The sequence below is a fragment of the Cottoperca gobio genome, chromosome 21 (genome assembly GCF_900634415.1).
Source record: "Cottoperca gobio chromosome 21, fCotGob3.1, whole genome shotgun sequence".
NCBI classification, from domain to species: Eukaryota; Metazoa; Chordata; class Actinopteri; order Perciformes; family Bovichtidae; genus Cottoperca; species Cottoperca gobio.
In genome coordinates this window covers 4085052-4104205 of record NC_041375.1, presented here as the reverse complement: position 1 = coordinate 4104205, position 19154 = coordinate 4085052, and the positions used below count along the sequence as shown (strand labels likewise).

The 19154-nt window shown below is 38.5% G+C and overlaps 1 protein-coding gene across 3 annotated transcripts in view; it reads right to left on the bottom strand.

The window, feature by feature from the left end:
* The window catches only part of dpp10 (dipeptidyl peptidase like 10), a 215722-nt gene that overhangs the window by 86278 nt on the left and 110290 nt on the right, over window positions 1-19154 (bottom strand). For 2 of the 3 annotated variants that reach the window (XM_029458742.1, XM_029458743.1), the window contains exons 2-3: window positions 4794-4908; window positions 2818-2913 (exon numbers count right to left, since the gene is read on the bottom strand). In XM_029458742.1, coding sequence (XP_029314602.1) covers window positions 2818-2913; window positions 4794-4908 — 211 coding nt within the window. Of the gene's footprint in view, window positions 1-2817; window positions 2914-4793; window positions 4909-15814; window positions 15928-19154 lie in introns of those variants that run through there. The other variant, XM_029458744.1, reaches the window with a different exon arrangement.

The window sequence follows — 19154 nt, the reverse complement described above, 5'->3', positions numbered from 1 at the left end:
GAAACAATGTCCTGTGAAGAACTGGCTCCATTCCCAGAGAGATGGAGGTGTAGCTGATGAATCACATCGCTCTTAGCAGCAAATGTAATGATGCACTCCATTTGACTAATGTCAGCTTGTAGCAACCCATCCATCTGTAACTATAGATTGGCACTCATTTAACTGAGGTAGGAATTAAAGTCACGAGATATTCATCATTGTTCTGCGGTCACTTTCACACCAGTAGTTTGGTTCGTTTGGGGTGGAGCAAGTAGTATTGTTCACATTAACGTATTGCAAACTAGAAGGGCACTCGGAGATCGCAGAAGTCTGGCCAAGGCCATGTTTAAAAAAATAATGCGTAGATCCGCCCCTTGATCGGATCGGTCCAAAAAATGAATGGGTTGTAATTGGCCCGTGCCACCCTTTTAATAAAAGGGTTATTAAAATCGGGCAAGTTGTTTGTCCATAATCCTGCTGATAAAAAAACGAAGAAACAAAGCCAAAAACATAACGTCCTAAACGGAGGTAACAAACAAAAGGTATAGACCTTGGCTGCGGTTGAATCGTCTTTTTTGCTTAGGAAGATTCCTAACCGAAAGTATTTAAGTGGCAGCCATGATAACAGCTGGTGGAATTCTCTAAGGAAATATGCTTCAATGCTTCCTTTCTAATCTCCTTAAGCATACACTTCATTGGACAATCCTTTATGAAAGGAAAGGAGATAATGCCGTCCCAAAGTTCCTTGTCGGAGCAACATTTAAAGAGACAATAAATTCCATTTGCCGTCACGGTTTAAATTGTACACTATGGATACACTGAAAACATCCTTCTGAGGAGGTGTGATTGTGTTTTGGACAGGTATTTGTACTTGAATTGTACTGAATTTGATTGTCACTGTACTCATTGTCTACGTGTTATAAATAAAGCTGCTTTTTAAAAAAACAAAAAAACATTTGTATATATATATATATATATATATATACACATACATACATACATACATACATACACACACATATACATACACCATTACGTAGATCACATTATAACAATTAATTTTATCTCTAATGGAGAAAGAGATAAAAGCCAAAACCTCATAAGCCTCCATTTAGGAAAATAAATCTAATTTTTGCTCCAAATCCTAGTGATCAATCGTTCCTCTCGCCTGTCTGTTATCTTCTCCCGTTTGTCTGGGGTCCTTTTTGCCCCATCCATCCACAAAGCAGCCTATAAAGCTGACTTTTGTGACTGCCTCATCGCACAACATCGGTGCTCTCTCTGTCTAGCCTGAGGTCAGCTCAGGGAATGAGATGGAGTTGCGAAGATAGTGGAAAAATGTCACCCGGGAATGAAATATTGATGGACAGAAAGGCCTTGCCTCTTGCCCTTACCCACGGGCGTGAAGTGAGAGTCACACAGTTGATGGGCAACGAAGAGGAAAAGCCAAGACATGCACAGTAATCCGCTGGAAAGAAGGCAGACGGAGAGTAATGCGGCAACGCCACAACCCTGTCCGTACTTTTCCTCCGAGGTATCGTTATCTTCTTCCTCCCCCTCCGCAGACCATAATCAGATTCTCTAGCACTTCACTTGATGTGGTTTATTTCCAGCCAAAGCCTTCCAGGCTTAACATATGATCCCCTTCTGGCAAATAAGGAATCAATACAATGTAAATAAGGCGAAGGGAAATAAATCCCAACATCTGAATTTGCATAATTACATGCAAGGTAAAGCGAGGGCGAAACATGCCAGCCTTGTTTCAAACTGAACTGTCTGCTTGTTGTTTTAGTGAGCCTCAATTACAAAGCAGGGGAGACAGCAGCAGTGACACTGCTCAACAAAAGTCTGGCTTTCAGAACTCTTCGAGATGTTATTCATGTCACGTAAGAGTCCAGGTGTGTTTTGTATATATATATATACACTGTATGTACAGCAGCAGGATGAAGGTGACAGGCAATGTACCAGGCTGCCATCCATGTTACTGTATAAACCAAGAGTTGTAATGACTATGACACATGTGTGCTGATGTTGCCATTCCATGGAACAGGCAGGCAATAAAGCCTGATGGTAGCTTTTTCTGTGATGAGAAAACAATTACAAACAAATTCAAATGTCTTCCTAGAACCAGAAATCTCAAGGCCAAAGACGATGTTCCATCCATAGCCAGGGTTTTTCCAGCATAGAGAATTACGTAGCGCCTGCCTCCGTTAAATTTCCTTAATTTATGGCTGCAATTGTGGCATTACGCCGATGACGTGGCGCTTTAATGTAATCAGCACAGTGCACTGTGAAAGGTGCTGCAAAAACTGGCAAAGAGAAAGAAACGTGTGCATGAACAGCATCTAGTACTGCTGCGAACAACGCCAGTGTGCGTCTGATTTAAACCGGTGAAATGCAAGGGAATAATGAAGTCAACATTGTTCCCACTTTATCAAATACAAAAGATCAAACCGACACCTGTAAAACGTGTTATTGGTTCATTACAATAGCCTACATCTGAGAACATGACACACATACTACTGATAAAAGCAAATGATTTGAATTAGGAAGTGCAAAGATTATATAAAAACGGGATAGGCTGTCTTAGAAGACAGTCATAAAAGTGTGTAAGGGGGAATTGCTTAAAATACTATTATTATTTGAATACGCTGCCTGTAAAATGTGTTTTTGAGCAGGTTAAAGGCATATGTGTGCACATGATCAGGATGGTACCACCTCTGCTTCATTTGGAGCAGGACAAACCCTGATTTCAGTGCCCCACTCATTTGAATCCATGAAAGGAATGAACAAGAACACTCTCAGCAGCAGGTACAGTGAATGTTGTGGATTACTCACCATTGATCCACTTGGCCTCCGGGTCATGGACCTTGAACTCAGGTCTGAACAGATCTTCCACAGCCAGCTTGGTGTCACTTCCAGCTTGGTTGTCAGCTGCAAAAACAAGCCATAAATTGTTAATATTTTAAGTAAAATGAGTGTGGCACATAGGTGTGATGTTCTCTACAGTGATTAAGATTGGTTCTATCTAGCACACACCGAGTACACGGTTCAAAATCCTTCTTCATCTTTAGCTGACCTTGGGATTCACTTCCCACCCTGACAAAAACACATCACCCCTCAAAATGTATGAGACTGAGCTTAGAAAGCATCTTGGAGATACATTACTATGTATATGTGTTAGAGACTAAGCTTTCAAAAAACAGGTAGAAGATTTGAAGAAAATAAAAAAGCAAGATATTTTTTATTTATATAAAATGTACATAAATGTACTCAAACTATTTTTTACACACAGTAAACAGTTCTCATCAAGCAGACAGCTATTTATATTCATTAAATAAGCTCTTATAAACACGCTGTACACAATCTGTCCAGCACCAAGCACCTAACAGACGACTAGCTAACATCTAATATTATTATTTATTATTTAGCAAGCTAAAGATAATATTTTTTTTTTTCACACATTGGTGGAGACCAAAACTAAGTAACAAGGAGAGTGAATATTGGACTTGCATTAGACCCTAGTGGTCAGCATCTGATGATTAATACAGCTTTAAGGTTTAGATTTTACAGTAGACTTCTGGCTTATTAAACATATCATTGTATTCCTGCTAAGTAGACAGATTCAGATATCACAAAAGGTAATCATACACACACAAAAGACATACATGGTAAAAGAAAAAGATGCACACAGAATAATGTCTTTTTTTTCACAGAATGCATTTCACATGTTCATTAACATGATCATGACTAGGCTGGTCATCCTTAAACTGTTCCAAAGTTGCCCCTGGAAATGTTTCATTTTTAATTATGAAATGTTATGCCTTTAGCAGAAAGAGAACGTGCCAATAGTAAGCTCCTTCTGAATAGGACAGCTGCTGATTGTGAGCAGAATAGGAGGGCCAAGTCATTTTGAATGTCAGCCATATTGACTTTCCTTGATAACTCCACACAGCATGTTTGTTTATGGAGGCAATGAAAGTCTAACCAACCGTGGAATACACCAGGGGAGAGTGTGGCTGCATGGCCAATGGATTGTGATGATTTTACATCTGAGTAACATTGGGGTTTATCTTTCATATATTTTGAACGCAGGTATGCAGTGTACAGTAGTATTAAAGTAGTCAAAGTACACCGATAAACTAACAGAATCATACTATGTTGTGATGTAAAGATACCAGGTTTGTGGTCTTATGGAGTCTCATAGGTCCTAAAACAGTATTGACAGACATAAGACAAAAGGTCTCGGTAAAGCAATAATAAATATGTATTCTGAAAAAAAAATAACACAGAGAAATGTGTTATCAACCACGGAGCAACGTTTTAATGATTAAAAGGATCAGCAAGTAGAAACACAATTAGGTTTCAGAGTATAGTATTAACTACTCTGGGACGCAAAATACATAAATCTGCATTAATTGATTTGTTTTGGTCAATTGATAGCAGCAGAACAAGCTTAACACGTTGCTAAGAACTGCATGTGTGTGCCCTTAAACCAAAACAATGAGCTAAATGAAGCTAAAAGGCTTGGTAGAGCTGAGGGGACCTGCAGAGTTGGGTGATAATTCTCGATGGGTCAGTATGAGCAACACCTTTTACATCACACAGTCCTATAATCCATTGTTAAAGTAGGAAAACTTAACAAGTACCGTTTTAATGCCTCACTGCCATACACATTTTTGCATGAATGTCATTGTATGTTATGACTTGTGAACAGTTTTGGACAAGTCTCAGAAGGTGCAGCCACAGAAGAATTCTAGAACCAGAGCAAATCACAGGACCTTTCAGACAGCAGAGCACAAGCAGAGTGTTACCTGGTGTGAGGAGGATGACAGACATGGTGATAAGGGAGCAGACCACCAAGATGACCAGCAGAGCGATGGCAATGCCTTTCCAGTTCCTCTGAGGAGGAATCCCCCCACCCAGGTCCTGGAGAGAGAGAGAGAGCGAGAGAGCGAGAGAGTCAGAGAGTCAGAGGTAAATATGAAAGCTAAATCATTTTAAAAAAGGCATGGCAGCATAGGTCCATCCTGATAATCACATATTGCAACACGTGCTCATACCTAAACAACTGTTGGAGAGTACCAGCGACAGAAGCACGTTGTGAAAAGGGCACAGTTTTAAACATGCGGTTAAAGTTGTGAATAAAACTAAATTACTTGGTAAGGTTTAGGTAACACAACTACTTCATAAGTTAGGAAATGGTCATGGTTTGGATTCAAATAAGAACAACAGCTACATAACTTTGGTTATGTACTTAAGTTAAGTATTGTACATACATGACACTAGGTTAGTACGTTACTTAAGTTCAAATAAGTCAACATTGAGTTGCGGTTTCACAAAGAAACATCGGCCTCTTGCATGAAAGTCCTATGTTTGTTGAAGCCATCCATCCACCCACACTTCCTCCTTAAGAGGAATTGGCTTTGTCTCTATGGTGCCAAACAACAAAACGTAAATATGGGTAGTATAATAAGCTGCTTGCACAGACTGCATATTCGTACACACTGCACACAAGTGCTACTGGCTTAGAGAACCTATTTAACACGGGTCACTGGGAGGCTTTGTATTTGTAATAATCCTATCCCTATCCCAGCACGGTAAGGGATTTACAATCTGAAAATACACAAACACACAGATACATAGATAATGAAGAGATAAAGATAGAGATAGATATAGAAATATATAGAATAGAATATATATATAACACACACAATATAACATATAATAATACATATAGATAGAGATATATACATGAGATATAAGAGAGAGATATATATAGAAGATATAATATATAATAGTATAGATAAGATATCTGAGAATATAGAGATAGAGATATATTATAGATATAGATACATATAACAGATGATATTAGTAGATAGAGATATATAGATATATAGATATATAGGAGAGATATAGATTATCAAAGATATATATATATATTATATATATGATATATATAATATAAATATATATATCTATATAATATATATATAATATATAATATCTATATATATCATATATCTATATATATATACCATCTCTCTAATATCTATATATTCATATATCTCTCTATAAATACTCTACTATCTCCCTTTATAATATATCTATATCCCACTACCTCATAGATATTATCTATATCATATACATGTATCACCTCTACTATATATTCTATATATATATCTTCTCTCTATTCTATATATATCTATATCTATCATATCTATTATCTCTTTCTCTATCTATCTCTATCTCTCCTTATATATATCTATCTCTCTATCTATTATCTATATTTTGTGTGTAATATATATATTCTACCACACACAAACACACCATATATTACACAGACATATATATATATATATATTAGCACTACATATATATACACATAAATCATACATACATACATATACACACACACTACACTGACACACACACACCCCACATGTGGTTTAAAAGCAGTGAATCTCACTTTGTCACCTGATAGTCATGACTAAAATGTCACATATTGCTGACTGATGAGCCAATCATGACTTGAGTACATGCAGTTGTTTCTCACAGTCCCTATAGGCGCAGACTGAGGAGACCACAACCCAAATCTAAGAGAGTTGTGGCTCTTTAATGCTCATATCCAGATAGCTTTCTTATACTGAGAAACAAGTTGACATGAATCAAGCATTTCATCGAACTTTAGTGTCACCATGACCTCAGACACATAGTACATGGATGCAGTGTTACATTATTCACAGCCCCCTCCGGACTCATAAGACTGCTCTATTATCAGGACTTGGGCTGCTGCTCATTTCATTAATACCACAAAAAGGCTGACGTGTCCTTGAAAACTGACAGCAACTCTAAATTGCCCTTGTGCCTCCATGCATGATATTCTTTCTCCCACTCTCTCATTTTCTCTCCATCTCTTTTTCTCCCTCAATTTCCTATTTAACCACATTTGAATCATGATCCGTATTTTATTAACTCAATTATGAGCAATGATAGAACCACTAAGAGAATTTTGAACCTCTGAGTCTCTCCATTACCATTATTAAGGAAGGGCCCTGACAAACCTACCAGAAGGAATGAGACAGCAATCCTTTATCACGATCACTAACCCTCATCAGAGGAAATAAAAGCTATGTAGATAGAGGACAGGCTGGGGACTTCGTGAGCGTTGCAGCCATTGATCAGTCAAAATCATGATGAACATAAAAACAAACTAGCTAATGAGTATTGGCAGAAACTTTATTTCCTTATATCAGTATGCTCCTAAGGCATTGCCAAAGGTCCACACCTTCGTTTCCGGTATTAAGATATCCACTGTGAACATTGTCACATCGATAAAAGTCCATGAACAGATGTTGCAATCTGTGAAATCAGCTGATGGATGTTTACATTGTGTGATCATAAACAGTCATAACGAATATCTCGTGCGTTCACCGCTGTCCAGTTACTTCCTGAATGTTAGGCGGAAATTTAGCGTTAGATTGACACTTCATTTGAGCCAATCGGAGCTTCGATGGGTTTTTACTACCTTCATGAGCCAATGAGTGTCAACTTGAACTTGAAAGTGCCCACCCACTTATTTTGTTACAGACTGACCCTGGACCAGCTCAGCGTCCTGGTGGCGCGCGCATCGTATAGGAAATGTGCGCCTCTTTCATTAGATGAGTCACTTCCCATGGTTTGTTTTTTCAAAATAAAATGTATTTCCAAAATAATTATTATTATTTATTGTACAGAAAAAAATACATACAAATATTAGAAAAAAAATGTCTTTATACTTCACTTACTCTGTGTGATTACTACTAACAGGGAATATGGGTATATAATAGTTATTTATAAATAGATAAAAATAACATTAATTAAAAAATATTACATTATTATAGTAATAATACATGTACATGTATTACAGTACATGTACATATTGCACAGTTGGTGTACGCCTGGTGTTACTCTTAGACAAACCTGTCTAATAAATTAAGTTTTTATCCTTTTTATCTGAAATTTGGTGGTGATAACTTGATAACACTTGGTTCTATGTTTCTATTGTGTATTTCAGCTCGGGACTACCAGCTATATCCATCTTCAGACATCTTTTTCAACAAAGAAATTCTGGCGGAGTGTATTTTCTTCAAATTCAGTATATTCAGACCACTATTACTCAGTGCCAGAAGCACTTTGAGTGATTCTTCACTGTTTTGCAAGAACAATAAGAGAGTTATCTTTTGAATGAGACCAAAAATCATGCAGCTGGTGCAAATGGTTGAAGAGCGGCTTTCAATTTACTTTGTCGTTTGTAGGTATTTTCGGGTAAATTTGGCCACCTTCTAAGAGGCTAAACCTAAAATAATTCTAATGGCCAGCAGGGGGAGTCTCTACTGGTTGCAAAAAAAAGTCAAAATGTATAGAAGTCTATGAGAAAATTACCCGGATTCTCACTTGATTTATAACCATGAGTTTATGATCTTAATCTCTAGTTCTAAGTCTTCTTCAATACAGCATGATGTTCATTTTGTAAATGATGGTCCCATTTAGAGTAAAATAGACAAAAATGCAGGATATGCTTCAGGTCAGGGCTACCTTGTGATTGACAAGTTACTACCACGGTGTTGTTCGGTTTGGGTGCTCTCCATGTTTCCGTCTTACAACTTTAACCCTTTTACAGTGTATTTTCACTTCATGAAAGTTAATTACAATATTCAATGTCATGCCATACTCAATGTTCGGTTGTCCACCCTATCTTCCTATCGTGTAACTTCTGGTTCCAAAAAAAATCCTCTGATTTTCTGTCAGCATGTCATTTTTTTTAAAAATGTGTCCTTTTACTTCACATGAAGGTGAAAGTACGAGCAAGTACGAGGGACACCCACAGTTACAAACTTCTCACAGGCTGGGCAGCAAGGACAAGAAAGCCTGCACCTTCTTTTTTCTGTGCTTGAAAGCAAAAGTACAAGCACAAAAGCCTATTCCCTTATCTACCCATACTACTCTTAACCATATTCAATATCACACCAGGAGTCTGACAGTTATTGTACTGGTTACATGCTCTGCCATCTATAAATGTAGTGGCTGTCAGCATATCACTGTCTATATAATATAAGCTGTACAAGACAAGAAGTGCTCAGGAAGTCATGTCAAATACACAGTGATTGCATAAATGCAATCTCTGACATTTATGTCTAAATGTCAAAAACAATGTCAGTGTAAATGTTAAAATGACTCTTGGTGCCAATAGTATACCACACTGGAAAGTAGCATGAACCAAACTACTGACCTAGTCCAAATTAAAATGCTTAACCTTAAAACCAGAGGTGGAAAGTAACAAATTATGTACTCGTACATCTTGAGAAATATGCGTGTTTGTCTTTTTACCAGGAATTGGTGAAGGTTAATATAATTTTAATTTCTCTGTGTTCAGTAGCCTACACAAATTGAAAGATATGTTTTGACTGTGTTAGCACCAACACTGGAACCAAGGCCAAACCAAAAGACAAATCATAAGTGATTACTTGTAGTATATTTCAGATGTTATTGTATTTAAATCGCTTCTCAGGTTAAAAGAATATCTGAGTAGCTTTTTCTCATGTTGGTATAAAACATTCAGTTACATTTTCTTCAAAGCAAAAAGGTTGGTTGCCGTTTTGAAGGGCAGAGGGATTTGTTGTTCGAGTTTCTATGGAACAGTCAGAAGGCCAGACTTGCTGAATGTATTCTAACTGTTGCTCAAAATATCTCCACAGGCAGCCGTTAAAATCACATCACTCACCCACTGTCTATATATTTAGATTATATGTTATTGATCATGGTCAATTTCACTTTGAGATTTGCAGTTTCACAATACAGAAGAGCTTCAGTGGACTGGGGAAATATTATTAATATATCAATAAATAAAACCCTTTTTGCTTATCGTCCTATTTTCTTCATATCCGTTGAAATTTTAGATTTTAGTCATTTTAGGGAACAGGTTGCTTTCAGTTCTTCATGGAGCTGCTGACAGGACAGCAGATGCAGTTTGTGTGGATTGAAAGTATCGGCCTTTCAGAGGCGTTTACACTGTTGAAGTCTCACTTCTGATGCAAATGTTTCCCAGTGATGTTTTTTTTCCATCCCTGCCGATGGCCTCCACCACAATCCAACTAAAATAAAAGAGTCTCTGTATGTTTGCATGTCTGTCCTTCGAGTTTCTCAACAACAGTGTATCCAATCGACTTCACACTTGGTGGGTGTATTGCTGAGAACCCAAGGATGTGCCGTGTCGAGTGTGAAAATGTTTGAATGAGCGGTTCTTGAGAAGGCTCCAAGCAGCAATACCAGAGGCCAAGCAATCTGCAGAACGAGCACTGCACTAGTCTAAAGAAAATAATGAAAGTATTTCTGTTGATTGTCCTGACAGAACAACAAGAAATACTGCATGCCTCAATGTGTAAAAAACTGTGCCTCTTATTTTACTTCCATCAGTTATAATTTATTTATTTAGCCCAGACAACGATTAGAAGCCTTAATTAAACCAACTCTGACTGTAATTCTACCTGACTCTCTCTGGAACAAATGCCATCACGCTCAGTCAATACAATCAATTATTCATCAGGTCAAATAGAGCAAAGAAAATAATGGGCCGCATTTGTTGTAAGGGAAGTATTGAGGGGCATAGCTGAGTGAACAGTGATGATGGCAGCATCAGGGTTACCCAGAGGGCATCCTGTCTGTCTTCACAGAGTAGTTGCCATGACTAGTAAAATGGTCTTCATGTGTAAAATCTGCGGAGTGGTTCTTAGGAGCTTAGTATTAATTGCACACTACAAATCATGCCATTTCACTATAATTTCAGTTGACAGTGTGTCAGTTATGGTGAGATTATTCCACAACATTTTCAATAATCAATGTCTGGAAGGCGTTTGTGGTTTAAAGCTGAGGATAAAGAAAAAGCTCCCCTGATTGCTAGCAAGCAGTCCCTTGACAATCATATGGCTTAGCTGTGAGCTAATAGAGGCCGTTTTCTATAATCACATCATCTGTCTTTGAAATAGCAAGAATAGTCTTCAAAACTGAAAGAACACAACTACACAGAAAAAAAGAACAAGGACACATTATTATAGGAAGCCTATAATGAGAGCAGAGAGAAAGCACAAATGGAGACGTGGAACTGGGGAGTCCTGCTAGTTTGCAGACTGAAAATGGAACTTACAGTATATATTTACTTATAGCACTTGTGCTGTATTATATATAGTACAATCAGTCTGCAGTTACTTTTATTAAAAAGGTGCACTCTGTTTTCTATAGCGCTTTTTGGAATGTGTGTGCCATTGTGCACTACAAGGATATTTTGTCTCTTTATAGAAAAATGCAATGTTTTTTTTCTTTTGAAGGAAGTGTACTGTTAGTCACATCAAAGAATACATTTGTAAATCACAGCACTCACATAAGAACGTAACACTATCAGAGTGCTAAGTTCATTTAGAATGTATTCTCTGTCAAATCAGCTTGCATTTCCCTCGCTCCTCAAAGACTAAGGAACCGTGTTCTGTCTGTCTGTCTGTACCAGACAGAGTATTACACACGCAGGCACCCTCTACAGCAGGTAAGTGTTATTTACTTCAATCTCGTTCAATATTTTGTTATTTTTGCTATAGATACATAAAGTTTACAAAGTTTTGTTGATCAATGAGCAACAAAACAAAAGAAACGTTCCATATTAGGCAAGTCTCATCAGATTTGACTATGTAAATTATTAATCGGACCCCCCTACTGTCCTGTAGCTGTTGTTGAGTGTGATCTGTGTTGCTGGCTTCACTGCACTTGAAACATTAAGCACAATCATTGAGGCATGTACTTGAGGGACACAAACAGACATAGGCTGCTTTATTTTAATGTTAAAAATACTGCATATTTGTATTTCACCTACTCATCCCTTAAACACATCCCTGTACACATTGTACTCATTACTGGCATACAACTAATTTCCGCAGAGGGGGAGAGTGAGAATGATGAGACATTATGTAAAATGAGAATGCTAATGCTGCCTTTGAGATGTTTGATTAAGACCCCTGTCATCTTCATCAAACTACTGCTAATAAGCTTATTCCTCACTAGCTCACTGTGCAATGCGTGCGTCTTCGTGCACAAATGCACATGCAACAAGCCCAGAGTTTTAGGAGTCAGGCTATTTATAGAGCTGGGAGCTTACCCTTGCCTGGACTCTGACCTTGGAGAGAGTGTGACAAATGACAAGCAGCATTTCAGCAGAAGCCGAGCCATTTTAACAATGACAGCAGGTCGGAGAGGGAGGAAAAAAAATAATGCCATCTGTACCAGCTTATTTTTGTTTACCCATGAATACCATTTCTCAGTGCCTCGTGAATCATTGACAGCCACAGCCAAAGCCATGCTGGGGTCTTGAGGCTTAACATCTGAAATTGATCCACTGGCTAATAGGAAACGGCAAGCTTAGCTACATGTTTTCATCGTATTGTATTTAGCATCATCAGCCTTGCCCTGTAGGCGCTGCCATGGGCCTCTGGTCCATGTGAGATAATGCTCAATTAGTCACTGTCCCTTCCATATCGGTTTCAGATACGCAAGGTTGTTGACTCACAAAAGGAGTGCAATGGTATTACTGTATATTATTATGAATGCTGAGATTAGCACTACAGAAGCATTAGAAACACAGCATTAGAAACACAGCATTAGTTACAAACCAGGGACGGTGCTCAAAAAATGTATTTCCTCCTTATATTTCATATACTGTATATTAAACTCAATGGAAAAGTGATAGAAATAAAGACAGTATAAGGCATATGTAAGTACAAGTATTTAAATTGTTTCTATCACTAATATAAAACTGAATTGTTGTGATTGTAGGTTATAATGTTACAGTTATGTCTGCGAGTGTCCATCCTGTCCTGTCATTTGGAATGAACTGCAGCACCTAATGCACATTTGCTTCTCTGTTTATGCAATAAAATAGTTGAGTGTCCATCCATCCATCGTCTACCGCTTATCCGGGATCGGGTCGCGGGGGCAGCAGCTCCAGTAAGGAACCCCAATCTTCCCTTCTCCGGGCCACATCCTCCAGCTCCGACTGGGGGATCCTGAGGCGTTCCCAGGCCAGTGAGGAGATATAATCTCTCCACCGAGTCCTGGGTCTTCCCCGGGGTCTCCTCCCAGCTGGACGTGCCTGGAACACCTCCCTATGGAGGCGCCCAGGTGGCATCCTTACTAGATGAATCACCTCAACTGGCTCCTTTCAACGTAAAGGAGCAGCGGCTCTACTCCGAGTCTCTCGTGGATGGCTGAGCTTCTCACCCTATCTCTAAGGGAGACGCCAGCCACCAGTCTGAGAAAACCCATTTCGGCCGCTTGTACCCGTAAGTTGAGGGTGAAAAAATTAAATGTGTTGTATAAGATCAACTGTAGCCTTGCACACCTTCCTCTGGGATATGCATGTAACAGTCTACATCATATTAAAAAGTTATGTGAAGAGGTACCTCTGCATATTAAACAAATACTCCCGAACCATGAGTCAGTGTGCCCCGAAGCCGACTCAGCCTTCGTCCGTGTTAAGCCAATGCCTTAAAGAACTCAAACTGAGTAAAATAACAAACAAACAAGTGAAAAGAAAAGAAAAAGAAGTAGAACCAACCTTCAAACAAACCATGAGTCAAAAAGACAGAGGGTGAAATGGTCAAAGCAGAGTTAGGCCTGTATATTCAGCTCAGGCAATTCAAACTCGCCATTGATTTTCTTACCAACTTGAGAAAGTCTTTGATTTATGTCAATTGTCATTCTGGAAAGGTATGCTCACTAAAGAGTCACACGCCAAGCAAAAGGGGATGTAATGCCGTGTTTCCACTGCATGGTACCAGGACCTTTACTCATTGTCATTCACACTTGACAGCTAGCTAACTACCTGCTAGCTTCCTGTCTGAAATGGGAAATTTTATGAAAAGCCAAAGGCCAAGATTATTTGTTTATTTGTTTAGCCAACACTGGAATTAAAGTTAGTTTGGTAAAGCTAAATTAAATTAAATTAAATTTCCTTTCATAAACTTCCACTTGCTACAACTTGTTGAGACATGGCTGTGTACGGCATAAATTAGCAGCCCTCTAGCATAAACATATTCATCACTGAGCACTAAGGGAAGTCACTGTATACAGTGTGAGGTACAGCTGTGTCTTATACTGTATACATACGGTATATGTGTATGCCAATAAAAACAAATGACATTTAATTTTATTCTAAAAACAAAACAAAACCAATGACTGCTACTGTGCTCCTCAATACCTGTCAACATAAACTCATACACGTCCATGCTGTATATTTATGTATAGTGTAGGTGACAGGACTTTACATATTCAACACATTGCAAGACACAATGGAGCTTTTATGTATTGTGATGTAAAAGATGCATCTATATGGAGGCTGTGTAAGTGTCAGTAGTCTTAAATCAAGAAGCAGTTTACATAATGGGAACATACTTCTAATATATTATATCCCCAGATGTGGGAGAAACAGATCATTCACTAACAGCTGTTTTACATTTTGTTATCTGAAATCAAATGCCTACAACGGTATTCACCACTTAAAATAGCAGTGCATATTGTAAAATAAAATCTATGGAAATCTGTATGGGGACATACTGTTTGGGGACTTTTAATGTCCTTTTGGAATGATCAGTCAAGAATGGCGCAAAGAAATGTGCTTTGAGATTTTAATCAATTTTTACATTGAATTTCGGCAAAATAGATTTTAATATTTATTTTATTATTTATTCTTGTATTAATGTTTGCTAATTCGATTGCTAGCCTCATTGAAGTCACTGATGCACATTAGACAAACACAGGCCAGGAGAGGATTTAATGAGATGTATTTATCTGTATTACATCTGTAAAGAGGATACACAAGCTCAAACAATCCACAGTATGGGAGTCGCAATAAAGTTAATTCTATTAATCAGCCTTTAGAATTTTTTCTTCACATTTAAATGGGATATTACATCCTTTACATGGTGGATTGCAAAGCCTTTGTCTGTCCCCCGCAGTCAATTCTCTGATTTGAACGCAATTAGACACAGTTGACTACATTCCTAGGCAAATTACACTCCAGGCTGTAGGATAAGATTGTAGCCATTTCCTTCCAATTCCAAAACAAATCTCATTTATCAAGACAAATAAAAATTGAAAGGAGAACCTGACATCAGCAGCAATAGCAAAAGATGCTCTCATCGACATGGGGCTGAATGTGTCTGTGTAAAGACAGGAAATTGTCTCTGTGTGTGGTTGAAAAGTGGTTCTGTGTTTTTTATACCTAAAGAGTGACATTGGAAGATTCAGCGGGCGCTGAGCTATAAAATTGTTAGTTTGCTAGGGCATTAGTGGGGATGGAGAGGTGGAGAGGGAAGAAGGCTGGTTAACGGGGAAACTCTGAGGACCTGACCTGGGTAGGATATTAACAACAACATAGATCACCTTCCAAAACGACCAATGAGCATTTTCTCATCTGGTGCATTGTTTATAATTTCCTTCTAAAATATAATCATTCAGAAATGTGCCAGAAATGTTAAACTATTATGCCAGAGGCTTAAAATGATCTGACGTAGCAATGCTTGCTAGTCAAGTTCATCAATATCATAGCCTAAAGCATACCGAACATGATTTGCTGGAAAAAGGTCATGTGAGAAGAGATGCATTTAACACAGATGTTGGATTTTTCCACAAATAAATTAAAACAAAACAGCATAGACTAAAACCTAAACACAATCACATTAGTTACCCTTAAAGAAAAAGTGTTTGAAACGCCTCCTATGTAGACAAGTGTGTCACGGTCTGTTTCTCTTCTTACCTGCTGCACCTCTGTATTGTTCCACTCACTTCCACCTCACCAGCCAGTTACTCCCCCTCATCAGCTCACTTGGACTGCAGCTGCATCTCATCTCCAATCAAGCCGGTGTTTAAGCCTCTGCTGCTCACACACTCAGTGCCAGACTGTTTTCCTGCTGCTGACCCTGCCTGCCTCTGACCTGCATGTCTCTTCTGATTCCTGATCCTCTGCCCTGCCACGATCTACCTTCTGCCTGTCCCCTACTGGTTTGTCTTCTTGGACTTTTGTGTTCATTATCTGTCCTGCCCTATACCGGCCGAGCTCTGACATTAAACATCATTTTAACTGTTTTTGTTTTCCTGGGTGCTGCATTTGGGTCCAAACACACTCTGCGACAAAGTGTTTAGGCAAAGACCAATTTTGACTGCTGGTAAGACACATGGATGCAAAGCACAATCTCCTGTGTCCAAGTCCCACACTATAAGGACCCATCCATCCACTTCCACCTTTTCTCTGAGAGGGTCTGTGGTGTCACAACAACGTTATGCTATTTTTGCTTTTGCTGCAGAAAGACGACGTGCGTAATTCACTTGGACACAAGATATCACATTGTTAGGAAAAATGTCAACATGAGTTAGGCATTAGAACAAAAAACAAGTGTTGCTGATGTTAATTACCACACCAACAATGTGTTCACAATACTTCAGACTAAGAAGTTTCATTTTCAAAAGAAGGCTCAGTAACTTTCTAAAACAGCTGGGCATTGTAGTTTTTAGCAAAAAGAAAGGTGTATTTGTTGGGTGAATACAGTCACTGAATGTCAGTGACATCTTCACTCAAGGAATGGCAGCTTTAAAACACCAAGGTTGACAGGAAATCTGTTCTGTGACTTGTGCTTCGCTATCAAGGTTAGTACAATACTTTGCAGGGCTATGAGCGAGTGAACAGATTTGAAAACTGTTGCATTGTAGCATGTTTTTAAACTGTAAATGACTTGTGTCATGAATTTGGATGGTAATGACATTGGGATGGTGTGAATACATTATGTTAGAGGTGGTTAGTTGTGAGTTGTTTGGTTAAAGCCGGGGTTAGCATCAGAGTGGGCGGGGTGAGGGAGGGATCGCTGTTCGCTGTTATCAGTTGTGTAGCTAGGCTTCAGCCCACCTAAAATGTTTTAAAGCCCACCCAAAAAAAAAGAAAAAGGGCATTCATGTCTCATGCTCCCTTTTTGTGTGGAAAGGGGTTAACGCTATGCATTTATTTTTAAAATATTGTTTCCAAATCGCCCCAAAACTCCCTTTCATACTTTACAATGGAATCTACTGGACACTAAGACCATGGGGGAGGGGAGAGATGACTCAGAGTAAATCAAGGGTGCTAGGAGCCTGGGGAAAAGGGTGTCCCCAGGGTACCCTATGTACACCCGTACAGTGTATGTACACCCGTGCATAGACTGTATGGGTGTAGCACAGCTTTGATATCATGATAGATATCTGTAACTTCTAGTGAGTCATGCTAGAGATGAGAGGTTGACATTTTGGAATATGCACTGTGTGAAATTGTAAGAAGTTATTAATATGTGTTAGCTCCTTAACTTTTAATAACTCTAGGAAAGGGAAATGTGTAATCACATTAGGTATTCTATGTTTGTTGGTGTACTGTCAGTAGTGAACAGTAACTGGCTAGCTACAGAACAGCTAACGTTTGTTCACTATGGAAAACAATTGTAAGCAGGAAAGGGTGAATAGCTATTCTAACTATCATAATCTGCCAATGTTCATTGATCAGATGGATATACGAAGAGTCCTAAGGAAAGGTGGCAGCTCTGCCACAGGGAAGCAGCAGCAAAGAACAAGGGATTTTGGGGCCAACAGTGTGATGGAGGTTAGTGCAGGTCCAGGAGTAAATGAGCTTATTTTTTGATTAAATTCCTGTAATAGGCCACAGTACTAGCTACATAAATCATTAATGAAAACACACAGCCTGAAGTTCCAGAGAATAAGGCATTTGTTTAAGTGACGGTGAACACACTTACACCATACATGTCACCAGTTTGCATTTTGAACATGACGTTTGGATGTCATGAAATTTACTTTAGTGTCTCGATCAGTTAATAAATCATTGTTTAAACTTATTTTAAATGGTCATGCAGAAGGAGAGGCAGATATATTTTTCATATTAGTGTTGAGAGTTGTGTCCCCTCCCCTTACCAAGACCACAAAGTTCTATTAGATCTAGCATCTTAATTTTGCTCTCAAAGTGCACCAGATGCATACAATTCACTTTAAAATGTTGAAAAAGATTCTGCCCAGGCAGCATGCCCCTGGACCCTCCTAGAAGATGTGAAGTCTACCCTACTCCTAACACATATCAACATGACTAAGGCCAGGTAACATGGACCTGGTAAGCATGACTAATATATTGACGACGCAACCAGCACAAAACACTATGGGTGTGTAGTGGCTCTGCTCAGTGCAAAACTCCCAGACCCAAACTTGAAAACCTAGCTACGCCCCTGGCTGTTAGCATGTAACCCTCAGTGCCATAACTGTAATTTAAGCTAACATGGTTTTTTCTAAACTGTTGTTTAGCTCTGGTTGAAACTCATATGTCCATGTTTTAGCTAATTATGCTAAGGTCAAGGTCAGTTTCTCGCCATGAAATGTGATGTTTCTGCAGACTGAAGAAGATATTAACAACCTGCGCTGGTGCAACACCATCAGGCAGAATGTCTTGTGTAAAGGTAGAAAAAAAAGAAAAGAGAATGATGATATTCAAAGCTAATATTTATGTAGAACATTTCTTAATTTAGTAAGGTCTGTAGATATAAACCATTTGCAAACACCTTTTCATATTTATTGTACAGAGTACAGTATTATTTTCAAAGTAAGGTTAAAAAAAGAAGAAAGGGAATGTGAACATTTGATATGGAATTATATTAATCTTGTTGGCACTAACATGTCATGTAAATGATGACAGCCAAAAGCAACAATATATCACACACAGGAGGGTAACATGAACATGAGACAATTATGGACATTCATAACATCAGCGCAAAATATTTTAGATATTTCTAAAATTGCTGATATAGACTCAGACATGATGGACATTTTGTGACTCATGTGATTGATGATTTAAAAATAGTGCAAATGTGTCTGATGCATCATTTAGGATCAAACCAAAGTCTGTTATACACTGTATGTAACATGGATCCTAAACTGTTATCAAACCATCCCAGCACTGGAACAGCTCGGGATAAACTTCAAAAATGTGTACATTGGGCATAGTTACTCATACGAGTGTTATGTGACTAATGTAAGAAACATGGGCCTCTGGTTAACCTGACAATACATATTAGTTT